Genomic DNA, 18,219 nt, shown 5'->3' on the forward strand with positions numbered 1-18,219 from the left:
TCCGGTGTCCGCTCTCTGGGGGGGGGGGGGCTCCTCCGGTGTCCGCTCTCTGGGGGGGGGGGGGGGCTCCTCCGGTGTCCGCTCTCTGGGGGGGGGGGGCTCCTCCGGTGTCCGCTCTCTCGGGGGGGGGGGCTCCTCCGGTGTCTGCTCTCTGGGGGGGGGGGCTCCTCCGGTGTCTGCTCTCTGGGGGGGGGGGGCTCCTCCGGTGTCTGCTCTCTGGGGGGGGGGGGCTCCTCCGGTGTCTGCTCTCTGGGGGGGGGGCTCCTCCGGTGTCTGCTCTCTGGGGGGGGGGGGGCTCCTCCGGTGTCCGCTCTCTGGGGGGGGGGGGGGGGGGGCTCCTCCGGTGTCCGCTCTCTGGGGGGGGGGGGCTCCTCCGGTGTCCGCTCTCTGGGGGGCCGGACGGCCTCTGATGGAGGTTCGGGCCCTGATCTCTCGCTGTGGCCCTCGGTGACCGTGCGGCTCGCCCTGTGCCGCCATCTTGTTCCGCTTTTCTGATTCTCATTCATCTTGTAAAAAACAGAAATGTGAATAATAAGAGCAGCGGCCTCTGACAGGCCTGCGCCTGCGCCTCCACCTACTGCCTACGACGTTGCTTTACATCCCAAGAAGCATTGCTGCTCGTCCGACCTCTGATTGGCCGGTTTAGATCACGTGATGCCACGCTCTTATTTTTATTTCCGCGTTGCTGGAAGTGTCTCCATGGCAGCGACTCCTGGACGTCCAATCCAGTTGCAGCAGTGCGGCATTTGCTGATTGGCTCACACGAGGGCGGTAGCTATTGGTTGGTCTGTTTTCTTGGAAACTGAGATGCGGCCTGTGGCCTAGAGGTAGCGCCGCGCACAGCTAAACCTCAGCGGCCATTGCGGCCCCCGGAGATAACGGGGACACCGGGGCGGCAGCCGCTGACGGGAGGGACGCCCGGGATCCACCGAGAAGCGGAACTGAGGCCGCTGCCCCGCCCCCCGGCGCTGCTCTGACGTCACAGGTTTGAATGGTCAATAGGAAGTGAAGAGCCCGAAGCGGGATAGTCCGAGCGTCAGCCCGCAGGTGAGAGCCACCCTCCCCCGGCCTCTGCCCTGGGGTCTCCCTCATCCCCCCCCCCAATCCCAGGCTCTCTGCCGTCCCCGTCTTCCCCGGTCCCGGGCTCTCTGCCCTCCCCTCTCCCCTCTTCCCCGGTCCCGGGCTCTCTGCCCTCCCTTCTCCCCTCTTCCCCGGTCCCGGGCTCTCTGCCCTCCCTTCTCCCCTCTTCCCCGGTCCCGGGCTCTCTGCCCTCCCCTCTTCCCCGGTCCCGGGCTCTCTGCCCTCCCTTCTCCCCTCTCCCCCCCGGTCCCGGGCTCTCTGCCCTCCCTTCTCCCCTCTCCCCCCGGTCCCGGGCTCTCTGCCCTCCCTTCTCCCCTCTTCCCCCGGTCCCCGGGCTCTCTGCCCTCCCTTCTCCCTCCCCTCTTCCCCGGTCCCGGGCTCTCTACCCTCCCTTCTCCCCTCTCCCCCGGTCCCGGGCTCTCTGCCCTCCCTTCTCCCCTCTCCCCCGGGTCCCGGGCTCTCTGCCCTCCCTTCTCCCCTCTTCCCCGGTCCCGGGCTCTCTGCCCTCCCCTCTTCCCCGGTCCCGGGCTCTCTGCCCTCCCCTCTCCCCCGGTCCCGGGCTCTCTGCCCTCCCTTCTCCCCTCTTCCCCGGTCCCGGGCTCTCTGCCCTCCCTTCTCCCCTCTTCCCCGGTCCCGGGCTCTCTGCCCTCCCTTCTCCCCTCTTCCCCGGTCCCGGGCTCTCTGCCCTCCCTTCTCCCCTCTCCCCCGGTCCCGGGCTCTCTGCCCTCCCTTCTCCCCTCTTCCCCGGTCCCGGGCTCTCTGCCCTCCCTTCTCCCCTCTTCCCCGGTCCCGGGCTCTCTGCCCTCCCTTCTCCCCTCTTCCCCGGTCCCGGGCTCTCTGCCCTCCCTTCTCCCCTCTTCCCCGGTCCCGGGCTCTCTGCCCTCCCTTCTCCCCTCTTCCCCGGTCCCGGGCTCTCTGCCCTCCCTTCTCCCCTCTTCCCCGGTCCCGGGCTCTCTGCCCTCCCTTCTCCCTTCTTCCCCGGTCCCGGGCTCTCTGCCCTCCCTTCTCCCTTCTTCCCCGGTCCCGGGCTCTCTGCCCTCCCTTCTCCCCTCTTCCCCGGTCCCGGGCTCTCTGCCCTCCCTTCTCCCCTCTTCCCCGGTCCCGGGCTCTCTGCCCTCCCTTCTCCCCTCTTCCCCGGTCCCGGGCTCTCTGCCCTCCCTTCTCCCCTCTTCCCCGGTCCCGGGCTCTCTGCCCTCCCTTCTCCCCTCTTCCCCGGTCCCGGGCTCTCTGCCCTCCCTTCTCCCCTCTTCCCCGGTCCCGGGCTCTCTGCCCTCCCTTCTCCCCTCTTCCCCGGTCCCGGGCTCTCTGCCCTCCCTTCTCCCCTCTTCCCCGGTCCCGGGCTCTCTGCCCTCCCTTCTCCCCTCTTCCCCGGTCCCGGGCTCTCTGCCCTCCCTTCTCCCCTCTTCCCCGGTCCCGGGCTCTCTGCCCTCCCTTCTCCCCTCTTCCCCGGTCCCGGGCTCTCTGCCCTCCCTTCTCCCCTCTTCCCCGGTCCCGGGCTCTCTGCCCTCCCCTCTCCCCTCTTCCCCGGTCCCGTCCTCTCTGCCGTAACCCCCTGCCCCTCAGTCATGGGGTCTCGTCTGTCCCCTCCCACCCCTGTCTATCAGTCCCAGGATGTCAGCCGTCCCCTCCTCCCCCGGTCCAGGCTCTCTGTAGTTCTCTGGTGTGATCTGCCGCACTCGCTTTCCTCTCTCATAGGGAACAACATGAAGGCCTTGATCTTGGTTGGTGGTTATGGTACGAGGTTACGACCTCTGACCCTCAGCGTCCCCAAACCCCTGGTGGATTTCTGTAATCGTCCGATCCTGCTGCACCAGGTGGAGGCGCTGGTGAAGGTGAGGAGCGCGGCAATGCCGCCACTTACCCCCGCTAAACAGGGTAACATCAGTGTCTTCTCTCCTGTGGACAGGCGGGGGTTAATCACGTCATCCTGGCCGTCAGCTACATGTCAGACATGTTAGAGAAGGAGATGAAGGAGCAGGAGAAGAGGGTAAGAAATAGCGCCTCCAGCCTGTCGCCGCCGCGCCGGCCGCCATCTTACTCTCAGTTTACTTCCTGACAGTTGGGAATCCGCATCTCCATGTCACATGAGAAGGAGCCGCTGGGAACGGGTGAGCTGCGAGGAGGGTGTCAGGGGGGGGGGCGGGCTGCAGGGAGGTTATCAGTGGGGTGGGCCACGTGCAGGTTGTCTGCGTCCTGCAGGGGGGGGGGGGCCGCGGGCGGGTTGTCTGCGTCCTGCAAGGGGGGGGGGCCGCGGGCGGGTTGTCTGCGTCCTGCAAGGGGGGGGGGGGCCGCGGGCGGGTTGTCTGCGTCCTGCAAGGGGGGGGGGGCCGCGGGCGGGTTGTCTGCGTCCTGCAAGGGGGGGGGGCCGCGGGCGGGTTGTCTGCGTCCTGCAAGGGGGGGGGGGCCGCGGGCGGGTTGTCTGCGTCCTGCAAGGGGGGGGGGGCCGCGGGCGGGTTGTCTGCGTCCTGCAAGGGGGGGGGGCCGCGGGCGGGTTGTCTGCGTCCTGCAAGGGGGGGTGGCCGCGGGCGGGTTGTCTGCGTCCTGCAAGGGGGGGTGGCCGCGGGCGGGTTGTCTGCGTCCTGCAAGGGGGGGTGGCCGCGGGCGGGTTGTCTGCGTCCTGCAAGGGGGGGTGGCCGCGGGCGGGTTGTCTGCGTCCTGCAAGGGGGGGTGGCCGCGGGCGGGTTGTCTGCGTCCTGCAAGGGGGGGTGGCCGCGGGCGGGTTGTCTGCGTCCTGCAAGGGGGGTGGCCGCGGGCGGGTTGTCTGCGTCCTGCAAGGGGGGGGGGCCGCGGGCGGGTTGTCTGCGTCCTGCAAGGGGGGGTGGCCGCGGGCGGGTTGTCTGCGTCCTGCAAGGGGGGGGGCCGCGGGCGGGTTGTCTGCGTCCTGCAAGGGGGGTGGCCGCGGGCGGGTTGTCTGCGTCCTGCAAGGGGGGGGGCCGCGGGCGGGTTGTCTGCGTCCTGCAAGGGGGGGGGGCCGCGGGCGGGTTGTCTGCGTCATGGGTGACCGATGCCCTCTCTTCTGATTGGCAGCGGGCCCCTTGGCTCTCGCCCGGCAGCTGCTGACTGAGAACCCAGAGCCGTTCTTCGTACTGAACAGCGACGTCATCTGCGACTTTCCCTTCGAGGACATGGTCCGATTCCATCAGCACCACGGGAAGGAGGGAACCATTGTGGTGAGACCTGTATCCAGGACAATGTTCAAGGGGGGCCTTGTTAGTGGCAGGAAGATATATGGGAGGAGCTGGTACCTCACGCGGGGTCTCTGCTGAACCTGCAGATGTCTTAGGCCGGTGCGGAAAAATGGTGAAAAGCGAGATGCTTCCAGTAATAGAAGGGTTAATGGCTTATTATCTGAGAAGGAAGAATAATGTAAATCATCTGCCCGTCACCGGTATCTGACTGCCCCTCGCTGTCGCCGTCGGTATCTGTTGTCCGCCCGTCGGTATCTGTTGTCCGCCCGTCGTTGTCGGTATCCGGCTGCCCGTCACCTCCGTCGTCACTAATAATCTACAATTCTCTTTGTATTTTGCTCATTGATAATTAACTTTTAACCCTTCTATGTCTGAAGCTTCTGACTACAGCATTAGGCCTTTTTCACACATCAGTCTTTTCTGTCAGTCTCAATCCGCCAAAATAGCGGAAAACGGATCCGCAGGCGGACTGACAGAAACGAGGGTCAGCGGATCGGCGGATGTAGTGCCGCGCCTGGTAAAAAAGAAGAAATACCGGCGGATGTAGTGAGCGGCATCTGTGGTGAGCGATCATCTCGCGGGATGTGGGTGAGAGCATGGAGATCGCGCGATGCGAGAAATGGGGCTGGAGATGAGAGAGAGATTGATTTTCATCCTGCAGCCAGACAGAATTGCGGGTTAAAACAGAAAATAGCGGATCCGGAGAGAGAAAAAAACGTTGCAGGGTCCGGTCAGGTCAGCGGACGCCAAAATATTGGCGGATCTGCAAAAATGTGGATGCTACGGACGGCCATCAGTCAAAATCCGCCGATAATGAAAGTCAATGGGGAAAAAAACGGATCTGCCAAGATAAATGGCGGATCCGTTTTTTTTCCAAAACGGCGGATTTTGACTTATGGTGACAAACGGATGTGTGAAACAGGCCTTACACACCGGCCTGAGACCTGCGCAGCACTGTGTACGGGGGTGATTCTGTTAGATTCCACATAAAGAAATGATATAGGTTATAATCGCTGCTTCTTGTGCAGGTCACAAAGGTGGAGGAGCCCTCGAAGTACGGGGTGGTGCTGTACGACGCGGAGTGCGGTCAGATCCAGAGATTTGTGGAGAAACCTCAAGTGTTTGTATCAAACAAGATAAACTCCGGATTGTACATCTTCTGCCCGTCCGTGCTGCACCGCATCCAGGTGCCTACAATGATGAGCTTGGGGTCCTGTGTGTGGGTCGCCGGTCTGTGCTGGGTCGGATTTTTAGGGTCCTTGGGGGGCACAGTGTCACCGCTGATTTGTGGTGGTTGGGGGGTTTGCGCGGTACCGCCGGTCTGGGGTGGTGGTGGTTTGCGCGGTACCGTCGGTCTGGGGGGGGGTGGTGGTTTGCGTGGTACCGTCGGTCTGGGGGGGGGGGTGGTGGTTTGCGTGGTACCGTCGGTCTGGGGGGGGGGGTGGAGGTTTGCGCGGGTACCGTCGGTCTGAGGGGCGGGGGGGGGGTTTGCGCGGTACCGTCAGTCTGGGGGTGGTGGTTTGCGCGGTACCGTCGGTCTGGGGTGGTGGTTTGCGCGGTACCGTCGGTCTGGGGGGGGGGGTGGTGGTTTGCGCGGTACCGTCGGTCTGGGGGGGGGGGTGGTGGTTTGCGCGGTACCGTCGGTCTGGGGGGGGGTGGTGGTTTGCGCGGTACCGTCGGTCTGGGGGGGGGGGTGGTGGTTTGCGCGGTACCGTCGGTCTGGGGGGGGGGGGGGTGGTGGTTTGCGCGGTACCGTCGGTCTGGGGGGGGGGTGGTGGTTTGCGCGGTACCGTCGGTCTGGGGGGGGGGGTGGTGGTTTGCGCGGTACCGTCGGTCTGGGGGGGGGGGTGGTGGTTTGCGCGGTACCGTCGGTCTGGGGGGGGGGGGGGGGTGGTTTGCGCGGTACCGTCGGTCTGGGGGGGGGGGGGTGGTTTGCGCGGTACCGTCGGTCTGGGGGGGGGGGGTGGTGGTGGTTTGCGCGGTACCGTCGGTCTGGGGGGGGGGGTGGTGGTGGTTTGCGCGGTACCGTCGGTCTGGGGGGGGGTTTGCGCGGGTACCGTCGGTCTGGGGGGGGGGTGATTTGGGTGGTGGTGATTTGCGCGGTACCGTCGGTCTGGGGTGGTGGTGGTTTGCGCGGTACCGTCGGTCTGGGGTGGTGGTTTTGCGCGGTACCGTCGGTCTGGGGGGGGGGGGGTGGTGGTTTGCGCGGTACCGTCGGTCTGGGGGGGGGGTGGTGGTTCGCGCGGTACCGTCGGTCTGGGGGGGGTGGTTTGCGCGGGTACCGTCGGTCTGGGGGGGGGGGGGGTGATTTGGGTGGTGGTGATTTGCGCGGTACCGTCGGTCTGGGGTGGTGGTGGTTTGCGCGGGTACCGTCGGTCTGGGGTGGTGGTTTTGCGCGGTACCGTCGGTCTGGGGTGCGGTACCGCTAGTCTGTGCTGAGCCTCTTCTTTTCTCTGCAGTTGCGCCCGACTTCCATAGAGAAGGAGATCTTCCCGGCGATGGCACAGGACGGGCAGCTTTTCGCCATGGAGCTGCATGGTGAGAGCTCTTCTGGGTGTTGATGGCAGTCTCGGGGTTTCCACCTACGTCCATCCATCATGTCTTCTGCCTTTCAGGGTTCTGGATGGACATCGGGCAGCCCAAGGACTTTCTGACCGGGATGTGCCTGTACCTGCAGTCCGTGAAGATGAAGCACCCGGAGCTGCTGCACACAGGACCTGGCATTGCGGGGAATGTGCTGGTGGTGAGTACAGGGTTGGATGACCGCACACCCAGTGTCAATCCCAGACGTGTGTACAGTCCCTGGTAAACATGATGGACGCCGCTCACAAAGAGGAGGTCACCCCAATATAGTACAGACCCCCTGCGCTTCTTGCCCTAGTTTTCTCTCCTGCAGCAGATTGGACCTTTTTTTCCACCCCAGAGAGGATTCAGGGAGAAGCTCGGCATCCATCTTGTTTGTTCCTGTTGACTTCTCTTTAGAGGCCGTTCATGGAGACCCTAATCGGTGGTACTGCCCCGCGCGCAGATGGCTCATGCCTCTCACTAGACAGTGTAGAAAAATCACGATAAAGAACATTAACTTGCCGCCAGACGCCTTGGGGCGCAGTCCACGTGTAGTTGCTGCTGCGGACGCCTTGGGGCGCAGTCCACGTGTAGTTGCTGCTCCGGACGCCTTGGGGCGCAGTCCACGTGTAGTTGCTGCTCCGGACGCCTTGGGGCGCAGTCCACGTGTAGTTGCTGCTCCGGACGCATTGGGGAGCAGTCCACGTGTAGTTGCTGCTGCGGACGCATTGGGGCGCAGTCCACGTGTAGTTGCTGCTGCGGACGCCTTGGGGCGCAGTCCACGTGTAGTTGCTGCTGCGGACGCCTTGGGGCGCAGTCCACGTGTAGTTGCTGCTGCGGACGCCTTGGGGCGCAGTCCACGTGTAGTTGCTGCTGCGGACGCCTTGGGGCGCAGTCCACGTGTAGTTGCTGCTGCGGACGCCTTGGGGCGCAGTCCACGTGTAGTTGCTGCTGCGGACGCCTTGGGGCGCAGTCCACGTGTAGTTGCTGCTGCGGACGCCTTGGGGCGCAGTCCACGTGTAGTTGCTGCTCCGGACGCCTTGGGGCGCAGTCCGCCACTCCGGATGATGTGGGGTTTGCTCTGTATTAGGTCTGGGTATGGCCGACCCCAGGGTTCCTCTGCTTTACCGTCTTTGTCTTTCATTTTCCAGGATCCGTCGGCCAAGATCGGGGACAACTGCTGCATTGGCCCTAATGTGATTATTGGCCCTGGTGTGACGGTGGAGGACGGGGTGCGGATAAAGCGCTGCACAGTCATGAAGGGCTCCAGAATCCGCTCCCATTCGTGGCTGGAGTCTTCCATAGTCGGCTGGAGCTCATCTGTCGGCCAGTGGGTGAGGAGCCGATGTGACAGCGTGGGGTGAGGAGCCGATGTGACGGCACGGGCGGAGGAGGACGGGAATAATCAACCTGTAATAGACGGGCTGATCCCGGCACCTCTGTTTCCTGAAACTAGAATTGTGGGTTTGCGGTTAGTCTGGGAAGGGTGGTGTTGGGATTCTTTCCGATCGCTGCACATAAGTCTGGGGTAGTTCTTTTCTATGGGTGCATGGGTATTTAGTTGGAGAGGGTGGTGGGGATTCTTTCCTATGTGATTACTTCTGGCCCATGTGACCTCGGCTGTGCTCGGACTTTCTCAGTGTAAGTCTATGGAGCATTTTTTTGAGTCTCAGATTTACAGCGGGAAAGCTGCGTCGCCATCAGGTGGTGGGTTGAGGCGCGTCGCCATCAGGTGGCGGGGAGAGGCGCGTCGCTGTAGACAGCAGGAGAGGTCAATATTTCTCCAGGACTCCATGACCCAATGTGGGTGGATGGTGGAAGGTGAATACTGAGGCTTCAGCCGTTTGCTGACGGATCAGTAGTTTGGGCCTCTCGGCGCGGTCGTGCACTGCAGGGGACTTGTCACAGTGGGTCAGTGTGTGATGTGCGGCTCGTTCTCGTCACAGGTGCGGATGGAGAATGTGACGGTTCTGGGAGAAGACGTCATTGTGAACGATGAGCTTTACCTCAATGGAGCCAACGTGTTACCCCACAAGTGTATCGCCGAGTCGGTGCCGGAGCCCCGGATCATCATGTAGAAGGCGCGGCGGCCGCTGCACAGGGACCATAGACTGAGATCGTGCAGTCTGCCCGGTCTGAGGAAGGAGCGACATCTCTGGTGCCAAATGGTGCGGTCGCCAGTGGGCCGTGGTCGTACCGACCTCGCACCGTCCGCCTCCCCAGGGGCAGCCGTGAAGGTGGGACGCGTCGCCTGTATTGCTGTGTGATGACAAATAGGATGTTTTCTCTGGAAAATGGGGACGGGCACTAAATTATTGGTAACCTCCTGTCCCAGCATGCAGAGGGTTAATTGCACTACTGCCACCTGTCCGGCCCACCCGGTTACTGAGGCGGGGGGCTGCCTTTGGAATTGTCTTATAAACACTTTTTTCTGTGTATTGCTTTCTGCTGGTTCATCTGTGGTCCCTTCCCTCGTGACGTATGTCATGGCGGCGGCAAAGGTGCTGCGGGGTGTAGGTGACGGCGGTGCGTGCTGCTATAAGGCAGCGCGGTGTGAATAACTGCAGCAATGCGTGGGATGAGTGCCAGCGGTGGTGCGCGGTGAGGGTGCCGGCGGTGGTGCGCGGTGAGGGTGCCGGCGGAGGTGCGCTCTGCGGGTGCCGGCGGAGGTGCGCTCTGCGCGCTGCGGGTGCTGGCGGTGGTGCGTGGTGAGGGTGCCGGCGGAGGTGCGCTCTGCGCGCTGCGGGTGCCGGCGGTGGTGCGCGGTGAGGGTGCCGGCGGAGGTGCGCGGTGAGGGTGCCGGCGGTGGTGTGCTGCGGGTGCCGGCGGTGGTGCGCTCTGCACGGTGAGGGTGTCGGCGGAGGTGACAACACAGACACAGCAGTGGGTAAATAATTTAATCTTCAGGTTTGCAGACTCTCAGTTTACACAGAAATCATAAAACCACATTGGCGTACGTCTCCCTGCTTCCTCCAGAGCCACCGGCGTGCGGCTGTACACTCGTCCTCCCATCTGAGGGGCTGTGCATTGCTAGGGGCCGGGGGGCTTCTCGTAGTCCTCCACCCCTGTGATGGTGGCTTTACAGAAGAAACAGTCCTTGTTGTTCATCAGATGCTGATTTATGCACGCTCTACAAAGAGTTAAACCAGCAACACATTACAGGGAATCTGTCCGCAGACTTGTGTGGCCTCATCTGAGCTCAGTGTGATGACAGGGCAGAGACCCTGATTCCAGCCCTGTGCCATGTACTGGGCCGTCAGCTGAGGTTCTCATTACATTCCTGTTATATCGACTACAGATCTAGCAGTGCTCTTGAGTGCTGAGAACAGTGACCCCGCCAACTCCACCGATTGGCAGTTTTCCCTGTGTGACCCCCCCCCCCCCCCCCCCCCCCCCCGCCTGTGATTGGAAACTCTCTGCATAATCCCACCCATACCTGAATGGCAGCTTTCTGCCTATGCAGTGTACACAGAGCTGCCAATCAGTGATGTGGGTGGAGGAGACCTGGCGCAGATTACTCGTCCTCCAGACCAGTAAGTGACGCATCACAGCATGAAGTAGGGGCAGAGCTCCTGATTCCAACACAACAGATGACGTGGAAAAACCCTGGTGACAAACTCTCTCCAAACACAGGAATTATTGGCGGTGGCGCGGAGGAGCAGCCATACTCACTTGCAGGACTTGTGGGAGCAGGGTCTGAATATGGCAGAGATGGGGTGAGCGTAGCAGATGGGGCACAGGTCTTCCTCACTGGTCGGCTGCAACATAAGAAGGTAGAGGTAGGCCTGCGCGTTGGGGGGCACCTTAGTTGGGGGTGCACTTGGTGCCGAGCAGCCGGAGAGCGATGCAGATGGACATTAATAATGCAGCACTCGCTCCCATGTGAGGATCACATTCTGGTCACAAAACTATTTTTATGCCGATCTGCAGTAAACTGATCACTTCATCAGCAAGAAAGGTCATCGCCTGTAGCGAGCACCGGCCGACGCGCGCCGGGGCACTAACCTGACAGCTCGCGGCCGCCTGCTTGGACTCCTCATTCAGGAGGCTCCGCATCTTCTCCACCTTCCGCAGTTCTTCTGCATTAATGTAATCAGTGTCTGCAAGAAAGACGCTGCCTGGTAATGAATCAGCATCGGGGGCTCCACACTGCAGGGGTCTCGGGCATCGCACTCAGCTGTCAATCAGTCCAGGGATACCTCTGCACCCTCGGGCCATTTACCGTCCAGAAAGACTATTCTAGAAATGCACCCCCCCACCAAACCTCCCCAGCCCAGTCACAATGTGTGCACCCAAACACTGGGGCGGGAAAGTGCCCCTAAACCAGAGGACTAATTCATAGACCCTCCCAACATAGTACTCCACACAACATCTCATCACACATCCGTCCTCCGTGTCCCCCCCCCCCCCCTCTCCGTGTAGATTGTACTCCGCGCCCCTACATCCCCCCCTCTGTGTAGATTGTACTCCGCTCCCCTACATCCCCCCCTCTCCGTGTAGATTGTACTCCGCGCCCCCTACATCCCCCCCTCTCCGTGTAGATTGTACTCCGCTCCCCTACATCCCCCCCTCTCCGTGTAGATTGTACTCCGCGCCCCCTACATCCCCCCCTCTCCGTGTAGATTGTACTCCGCGCCCCCTACATCCCCCCCTCTCCGTGTAGATTGTACTCCGCTCCCCTACGTCCCCTCCGTGTAGATTGTACTCCGCGCTCCTACATCCCCTCCGTGTAGATTGTACTCCGCGCTCCTACATCCCCTCCGTGTAGATTGTACTCCGCGCTCCTACATCCCCTCCGTGTAGATTGTACGCCGCGCTCCTACATCCCACCCGTGTAGATTGTACGCCGCTCTCCTACATCCCCCCCTCTCCGTGTAGATTGTACTCCGCGCTCCTACATCCCCCCTCCGTGTAGATTGTACTCCGCGCCCCTACATCCCCCCTCTCCGTGTAGATTGTACTCCGCGCCCCTACATCCCCCCCTCCGTGTAGATTGTTCTCCGCGCCCCTACATCCCCCCCGTGAAGCTTGTACTCCGCGCTCCTACATCCCACCCGTGTAGATTGTACTCCGCGCTCCTACATCCCACCCGTGTAGATTGTACTCCTCACTCCTACATCCCCCCTCCATGTAGATTGTACTCCGCGCTCCTACATCCCCCCGTGTAGATTGTACTCCGCGTTCCTACATCCCTCCCTCTCCGTGTAGATTGTACTCCGCGCCCCTACATCCCACCCGTGTAGCTTGTACTCCGCGCTCCTACATCCCACCCGTGTAGATTGTACTCCTCGCTCCTACATCCCACCCGTGTAGATTGTACTCCTCGCTCCTACGTCCCCCCTCCGTGTAGATTGTACTCCGCGCCCCTACATCCCCTACATCCCCCCCGTGTAGATTGTACTCCGCGCCCCTACATCCCCCCCGTGTAGATTGTACTCCGCGCTCCTACATCCCGCTCCTTGTAGATTGTACTCCGCGCCCCTACATCCCCCCCGTGTAGATTGTACTCCGCTCCCCTACATGCCCCCCCTTCCGTGTAGCTTGTACTCCGCGCCCCTACATCCCCCCCTTGTAGATTGTACTCCGTGCCCCTACATCCCCCCCGTGTAGATTGTACTCCGCGCTCCTTCATCCCCCCCGTGTAGATTGTACTCTGCGCCCCTACATCCCTCCCCCCCCGTGTAGATTGTACTCTGCGCCCCTACATCCCTCCCCCCGTGTAGATTGTACTCTGCGCCCCTACATCCCTCCCCCCGTGTAGATTGTACTCCGCGCCCCTGCATCCCACCTGTGTAGTTTTTTACTCTGCGCCCCTACATCCCCCTTGTAGTCGTCTGCTTCACCACAGTCTCTCACAAACCCCCACCTCGGCTCCTGCCCCCACCACCCGTCCATAACTGTAGTGAGGCTGGCCCTCCATGTTCTGTGCTACGACCATGTCCCACCGATCACTGGTCGGTCCCCGTGTTGCTTGGATATCAGACCTGCACCCCGACCTTCCTGTCTGGGGGGCACAGCTCTGGACAATATGGTAGCCGGCTACGTACAAGCCTGCAGGGAGAAGTGCTTCTTGTCGGCCGGCGGCGCGCTGCCCTCGCTCTGTCCCACCAGGTAGTGGATGGAGCGCAGCTGGAAGCAGGGATCGGCCAGTAAGACGCTTGTCGCTCGCTGGATCCTAGAGGAAGAGAGATGATGGTGAGATCAGACGGAGGAGGATGGGAGTAGCAGTACTTCCAGGATGAGCTGCACAGGAGGGGATGCTGGAATTATAGCGAGGGAGCGAGGAGCCGGCGCCGACAGATCGGATCACATTTCCTGCTCTGGGTCTGTCTCCTGCAGCAGAAGTGAAGAAAATGGTGCCCTGGGGACCACCGCGCCGATCCGTCCATTATCTGCTGCGAGACCGCCACTCGCATTACAGCACCTTAACCCCTTGCATGCTGCAGCCCCTGGCAGCTTTAACCCATTATATGCCACAGCCTCATCATTAACCCCTCCCATGCTGTAGCTCCTGATGGATGTACACCCCCATAGATCAGTTTTTCTCTGAATTAGGAGCTTCTGCCGGACCACCGAGAAGCGGATCAAAGCGGCGATGTCAGCTCGGACTAATGATCTTCATTACCACCCGGCCAATGTCCCAAGACAGGAGGCTACTGTCCGAAGCTGGCCCCCCGGCCCCGGCTCCATTCCCATACTGGGCCCTAGCAGAGAAGAAGTAGCCATTAAGAGCCACGATCGGGGAGAGACTCCCCCCCCGGACATCAGAGACGCAGCCAATGAGCAGCAACGAGGGCGGCAGAGACACGGGGGCTGGCGGCAGAGACACAGGAGCTGCCGGCAGCATCACAACTCCACAAAGTCCTCAGCTCCAGCGGCCGACAACTTCCTGATCTCCGTCAGAATCTGAGGACGCTGCTGAACTCATCTTCTATCCCAGGAGCTGTCTCCTTGCCCAAGTCATGACCACCAGCTCGGCTGCGGCTCCGTCAGCACAGCACTGACCGTCCCTGCTGACCACGACCAGGTATCCGGACACCATGGTAATAGACGGCTGTCTGCAGGGATGGACTCTGATCCTGGCGACCCTGCTGCTCCGAGGCCCCTCTGCTTCCGGCTGCCCCTCTGCTTGTATCTGCGCCTCGGACCTCCTGAGCTGCAGCCGCTCGGCTCTGACCCAGGTTCCTGACAACCTGCCGCCCTTGTCTGTTACTGTGGACTTAAGTCACAATAACCTCAGCTTTCTGCCCAGTAACTGGCTGTCGGGGGTCCCCTATCTCATCGTTTTACGTCTCAATCACAATGAGCTGAAACGGCTGCCGATGGGATCCCTGCACAACGCCTCCAACCTGAGGCACCTGGACCTGTCCTCCAACAAGCTGCAGAGCATCCACGGGGCGGCTTTCCATCTGCTGCCCAGCCTGGAGGAGCTGCTGCTCTACAACAACCACATAGCGCGGGTGGAGGAGGCAGCGTTCACCAGACTCAGCAACATCCAGAAGATCTACCTGAGCTGGAACCACCTGAGCAGCTTCTCCTTCAGCTCCATCCACAACCTGACGCTGCCCAACCTGCGCACCCTGGACCTGTCCTCCAACAGGTTCCCGGAGCTGCCCCTGGAGGAGATGTCCGCCTTACCCGCCTTCATCAAGAACGGCTTATACCTGCACAACAACCCGCTGACCTGCAGCTGCGCCCTCTACACCCTCTTCACTCGCTGGAGGCAGCGTGGCTTCTTGTCCGTCCTCCATTTCTCCCGCGAGCACACCTGCCTGTACATGGGGAATCCTCGGGCCGTGGTCCGGACCCTGGAGGCCCAGAACGGACTTGTCAATTGCTCCACAGGAGTTGGGCAAGAACTTGCAGAGCCCGGACTGAAGGTTCTGGTGGGGCGGAGGTTACTTGTCACCTGTAATACCAGCCTGCCCCAGGAGAACACCACCTACGTCTGGATCTCACCTGCCTACGACTTCATCCTCCCTCCCGGTACCAGTAACCAGAGTCTTAGAATCCACCCAAACGGCAGCCTAGAGATCCAGAGGGCGCAGCCCTGGCACTCCGGGGTGTATCTGTGCATCGCAGTCAACAGGTGGCTTAGCTACAACGCCACGCACGAGGTGAACGTGACCATCCATTACCCCAAGCATGAGGTGGAGTCCTTCAACACGGGCCTCACCACCCTCCTAGGCTGCGTGGTCAGCCTGGTCCTGGTCTTCATTTACCTCTACATGACTCCATGTCGATGTTTCCGATTCTGCTGCTCGAAGCCCCCGCAGACCCCCAGCCCCCCACAAGAAAGCAGCGCTCAGTCCTCCATACTCTGTGGAACTTCTCCAGTCTGTGAGGGGCCTAACAGCCGCAAAGTGGGAGCCAGCCGCCATGTTGTCTTCTTGGAGCCAATCAAAGAAGGGAGACCTGAAAAGAGCCCGAAGATCCTGCAGCTGCGGTCAGACTCGGACTCAGCCAGCTCCGTCTTCTCAGACTGTCTGATCGTGCAGACATAGAGACTGCCGGGGGGCGCAGGGATCCCCCTCTCTGTAACGTAACGTCCCGCATGTCTCATGGGAGAAGTGACTGACGGCTGGAGCCCCGGGAGCCATGTTCATCTTTTCACACGAATAAAAGGTTTTGCAGTCTTTCAGCAGAGACGTCTCTAGATTCATGTGTGCGCGGGTGATGTCAGCTCCCGGGCGACATGAGGTCATCGTTTCTGCAAGATAACATCACTACTAGGCCGATGTGATGTCACCACTGAGGTATTCGGCCCCGTGGTGGTGAGTTACGCGCTCCTCCCGGTGATATTCGGCCCCATCGTGGTGGGTTACGCGCTCCTCCCGGTGATATTCGGCCCCATCGTGGTGGGTTACGCGCTCCTCCCGGTGATATTCGGCCCCATCGTGGTGGGTTACGCGCTCCTCCCGGTGATATTCGGCCCCATCGTGGTGGGTTACGTGCTCCTCCCGGTGATATTCGGCCCCATCGTGGTGAGTTACGTGCTCCTCCCGGTGATATTCGGCCCCATCGTGGTGGGTTACGCGCTCCTCCCGGTGATATTCGGCCCCATCGTGGTGAGTTACGCTCTCCTCCCGGTGATATTCGGCCCCATCGTGGTGAGTTACGCGCTCCTCCCGGTGATATTCGGCCCCATCGTGGTGGGTTACGCGCTCCTCCCGGTGATATTCGGCCCCATCGTGGTGAGTTACGCTCTCCTCCCAGTGATATTCGGCCCCATCGTGGTGGGTTACGCGCTCCTCCCGGTGATGTTCGGCCACATCGTGGTGGGTTACGCGCTCCTCCCGGTGATATTCGGCCCCATCGTGGTGGGTTACGCGCTCCTCCCGGTGATATTCGGCCCCATCGTGGTGAGTTACGCGCTCCTCCCGGTGATATTCGACCCCATCGTGGTGGGTTATGCGCTCCTCCCGGTGATATTCGGCCCCATCGTGGTGTTACGCGCTCCTCCCCGTGATATTCGGCCCCATCGTGGTGGGTTACGCGCTCCTCTCGGTGATATTTGGCCCCATCGTGGTGGGTTACGCGCTCCTCCCCGTGATATTCGGCCCCATCGTGGTGGGTTACGCGCTCCTCCCCGTGATATTCGGCCCCATCGTGGTGTGTTGTGCGCTCCTCCCGGTGATATTCGGCCCCTCAGTGATGGGTTAACTGCTCCTCCCTGTGCTATTTGGCCCCGCGATGGTGGGTTCTATGCTCCTCCTGGTAGTATTCGTCCCCACGGTGGTGGGTTACGTGCTCCTCCCCAGTGATATTCAGCCTCGCGATGGTGGGTTACGAGCTCCTCTCGGTAATAATTTGGCCCCACAGTGGTGGGTTACAGGCTCATCCCTGGTGATATTGGGTCCCGCATTGGTGGGTATGTGCTCCTCCCGGTAGTATTCAGCTCCGTAGGGGTGGGTTACGGGCTTCTCCCGCCATCCCAGAGACGCAAGCAGCTCCCAGCATGTACTGAAGACCAACGAGGATGATGGGAGCAGTAGTGCAGGAAAAGTCACTGAATACAGACCCCCCCCCCAGGAATATATTCTGCGGCCCCCACACGTCAGGTAATGGGCCGCTGAGACTGCAGACAATCTGAGCAGCTGCAGGCGATGGCGGAAGCTGCCGCCCGTCCATCACTATATACATAACACCCCCCCCGTTACCCACCAGGCCGCGGGTCAGGACTCACCCTTGGGGTTCACCATCAACCAACAGACATACGAGAATACCGGTCACTGCCACCAGAATGGGGTAATGGTCCACGCTCTCCAGACCTAGCGGAGGAGAGGACACAGCCTTAGTGGAAAGTGCAGGGTTAATGGGGGCTCGGGGATGGGGTCTTCACTGACCTGGTAGTCGGAGAGTGACCACCCTGTCAAACAGATTCCTCTCGGCCGTCACTCTGTTCAAGACCTGATTCAGAAGCTGGAGAAGTGGAAAAAGCAAAAAACTGAGGCCGAGAATAAAATCAGAAGCTTACACAGAGGGTTAAAGGGACCTAGGTAAATATATTCTTACATCAGGGGTTAAGTTAATGTGCCGAGCAGTCCTGTGTAAATAGATTATTACAGCGGGGATAAAGGACCGAACAGTCCTATGTAACGTATATCTGTCACGTACCCGCTTCTCAGCCCGTGACTTGGGGTGTCGCCTGCAAGGGTTAATCTGTCTCCTCTCAGTCCAGCATTCACCCTCTGTCCTATGCTGCAGTGGGAGCATAAATCACACCCCGACACAGACCACGCACCCCGCTCATACACGCTGCCACCACTCCCCGAACACACGGGCGATGAGTCCCGGAGATATTACTGCTGTCTGCCAATCACCAGGAGCGCACACTCTAAGGATATGGAGTCTTTACAGCAACAAGGCTCAGACTTATTACAGTTTTATAATAGAAAAGGTGCAGTGCTTACAATAAAAGATAAGAATATGGAAATAAAAAGTGACATACAAATATGCAAAACAGTTATAAAATAAAAGTGAGAAACTTACAGAAATATCTAAACTTTGCAGTCTGGTATTCTGCTCCGAGGGATGAATATGGAATGGATCACACCAGCTCGGCTGTCCCTCAGTCTGTGGACAGCTCTCTATGTGTAAAGGCCTAATTTATAGATTTACTCTGGGGATCAGATTTCGAGACTAGCCGCTCAGGTTAATATTCTAATTGCTGCTCTGTGACAGGATCATGCCGACTCCACCAATGAATACATTGTTTTTCTCTGAAGGCTGTTTGTATAACTTTTCTCATGAATACATTGTTTTTCTCTGAAGGCTGTTTGTATAACTTTTCTCATAGTAAATAGGCTGCCATTTGGTGTCTCCCATCAAAGACACTAGGAGGTGTGAAATGTTTCCGATTCTGTGTGTTCTCAAGAAGCCCCCT

General features: G+C 60.6%; 3 protein-coding genes across 4 annotated transcripts in view; 2 read left to right on the top strand and 1 right to left on the bottom strand.

The window, feature by feature from the left end:
* The first annotated feature begins 435 nt into the window (after positions 1-435).
* GMPPB (GDP-mannose pyrophosphorylase B) lies at positions 436-9,271 on the top strand. 2 transcript variants are annotated; one of them, XM_073558881.1, is made up of 10 exons: positions 436-1,047; positions 2,776-2,912; positions 2,987-3,067; positions 3,140-3,188; positions 4,108-4,250; positions 5,297-5,455; positions 6,728-6,806; positions 6,884-7,011; positions 7,985-8,193; positions 8,780-9,271. In XM_073558881.1, exons 2-10 carry the CDS (start codon positions 2,784-2,786, stop codon positions 8,796-8,798), a joined length of 996 nt encoding a protein of 331 aa, XP_073414982.1. In that variant the 5' UTR covers positions 436-1,047; positions 2,776-2,783; the 3' UTR covers positions 8,799-9,271. The 2 variants fall into 2 exon arrangements, with proteins under 2 accessions (XP_073414982.1, XP_073414981.1); XM_073558880.1 differs by having other exon boundaries at positions 626-1,047; positions 7,985-8,167.
* A 444-nt stretch (positions 9,272-9,715) lies between these two features.
* Positions 9,716-18,219, bottom strand: part of RNF123 (ring finger protein 123) — a 70,034-nt gene continuing 61,530 nt past the window's right edge. Inside the window, exons 34-39 of the mRNA XM_073558877.1 lie at positions 17,180-17,255; positions 17,020-17,104; positions 12,881-13,008; positions 10,839-10,933; positions 10,506-10,591; positions 9,716-9,963 (exon numbers count right to left, since the gene is read on the bottom strand). Of these exons, the coding sequence (XP_073414978.1) occupies positions 9,864-9,963; positions 10,506-10,591; positions 10,839-10,933; positions 12,881-13,008; positions 17,020-17,104; positions 17,180-17,255 (570 nt within the window). The 3' untranslated portion in view covers positions 9,716-9,863. The remainder of the gene's footprint in view (positions 9,964-10,505; positions 10,592-10,838; positions 10,934-12,880; positions 13,009-17,019; positions 17,105-17,179; positions 17,256-18,219) is intronic.
* AMIGO3 (adhesion molecule with Ig like domain 3) lies at positions 13,874-18,106 on the top strand. Its single transcript, XM_073558878.1, has one exon. It carries the CDS (start codon positions 13,874-13,876, stop codon positions 15,335-15,337), a length of 1,464 nt encoding a protein of 487 aa, XP_073414979.1. The 3' UTR covers positions 15,338-18,106.

Source organism: Dendrobates tinctorius, unplaced genomic scaffold (assembly GCF_039654945.1).
Source record: "Dendrobates tinctorius isolate UK_male_01 unplaced genomic scaffold, ASM3965494v1 ptg000261l, whole genome shotgun sequence".
NCBI classification, from domain to species: Eukaryota; Metazoa; Chordata; class Amphibia; order Anura; family Dendrobatidae; genus Dendrobates; species Dendrobates tinctorius.

Coding starts and splice junctions, on each gene's coding strand:
- GMPPB (XM_073558880.1), top strand. CDS start 2,784: ATGAAGGCCTTGATCTTGGTTGGTGGTTATGGTACGAGGTTACGACCT. Junction 2,913..2,986: donor AGGTGGAGGCGCTGGTGAAG/GTGAGGAGCGCG, acceptor TCCTGTGGACAG/GCGGGGGTTAATCACGTCAT. Junction 3,068..3,139: donor TGAAGGAGCAGGAGAAGAGG/GTAAGAAATAGC, acceptor ACTTCCTGACAG/TTGGGAATCCGCATCTCCAT.
- AMIGO3 (XM_073558878.1), top strand. CDS start 13,874: ATGGTAATAGACGGCTGTCTGCAGGGATGGACTCTGATCCTGGCGACC.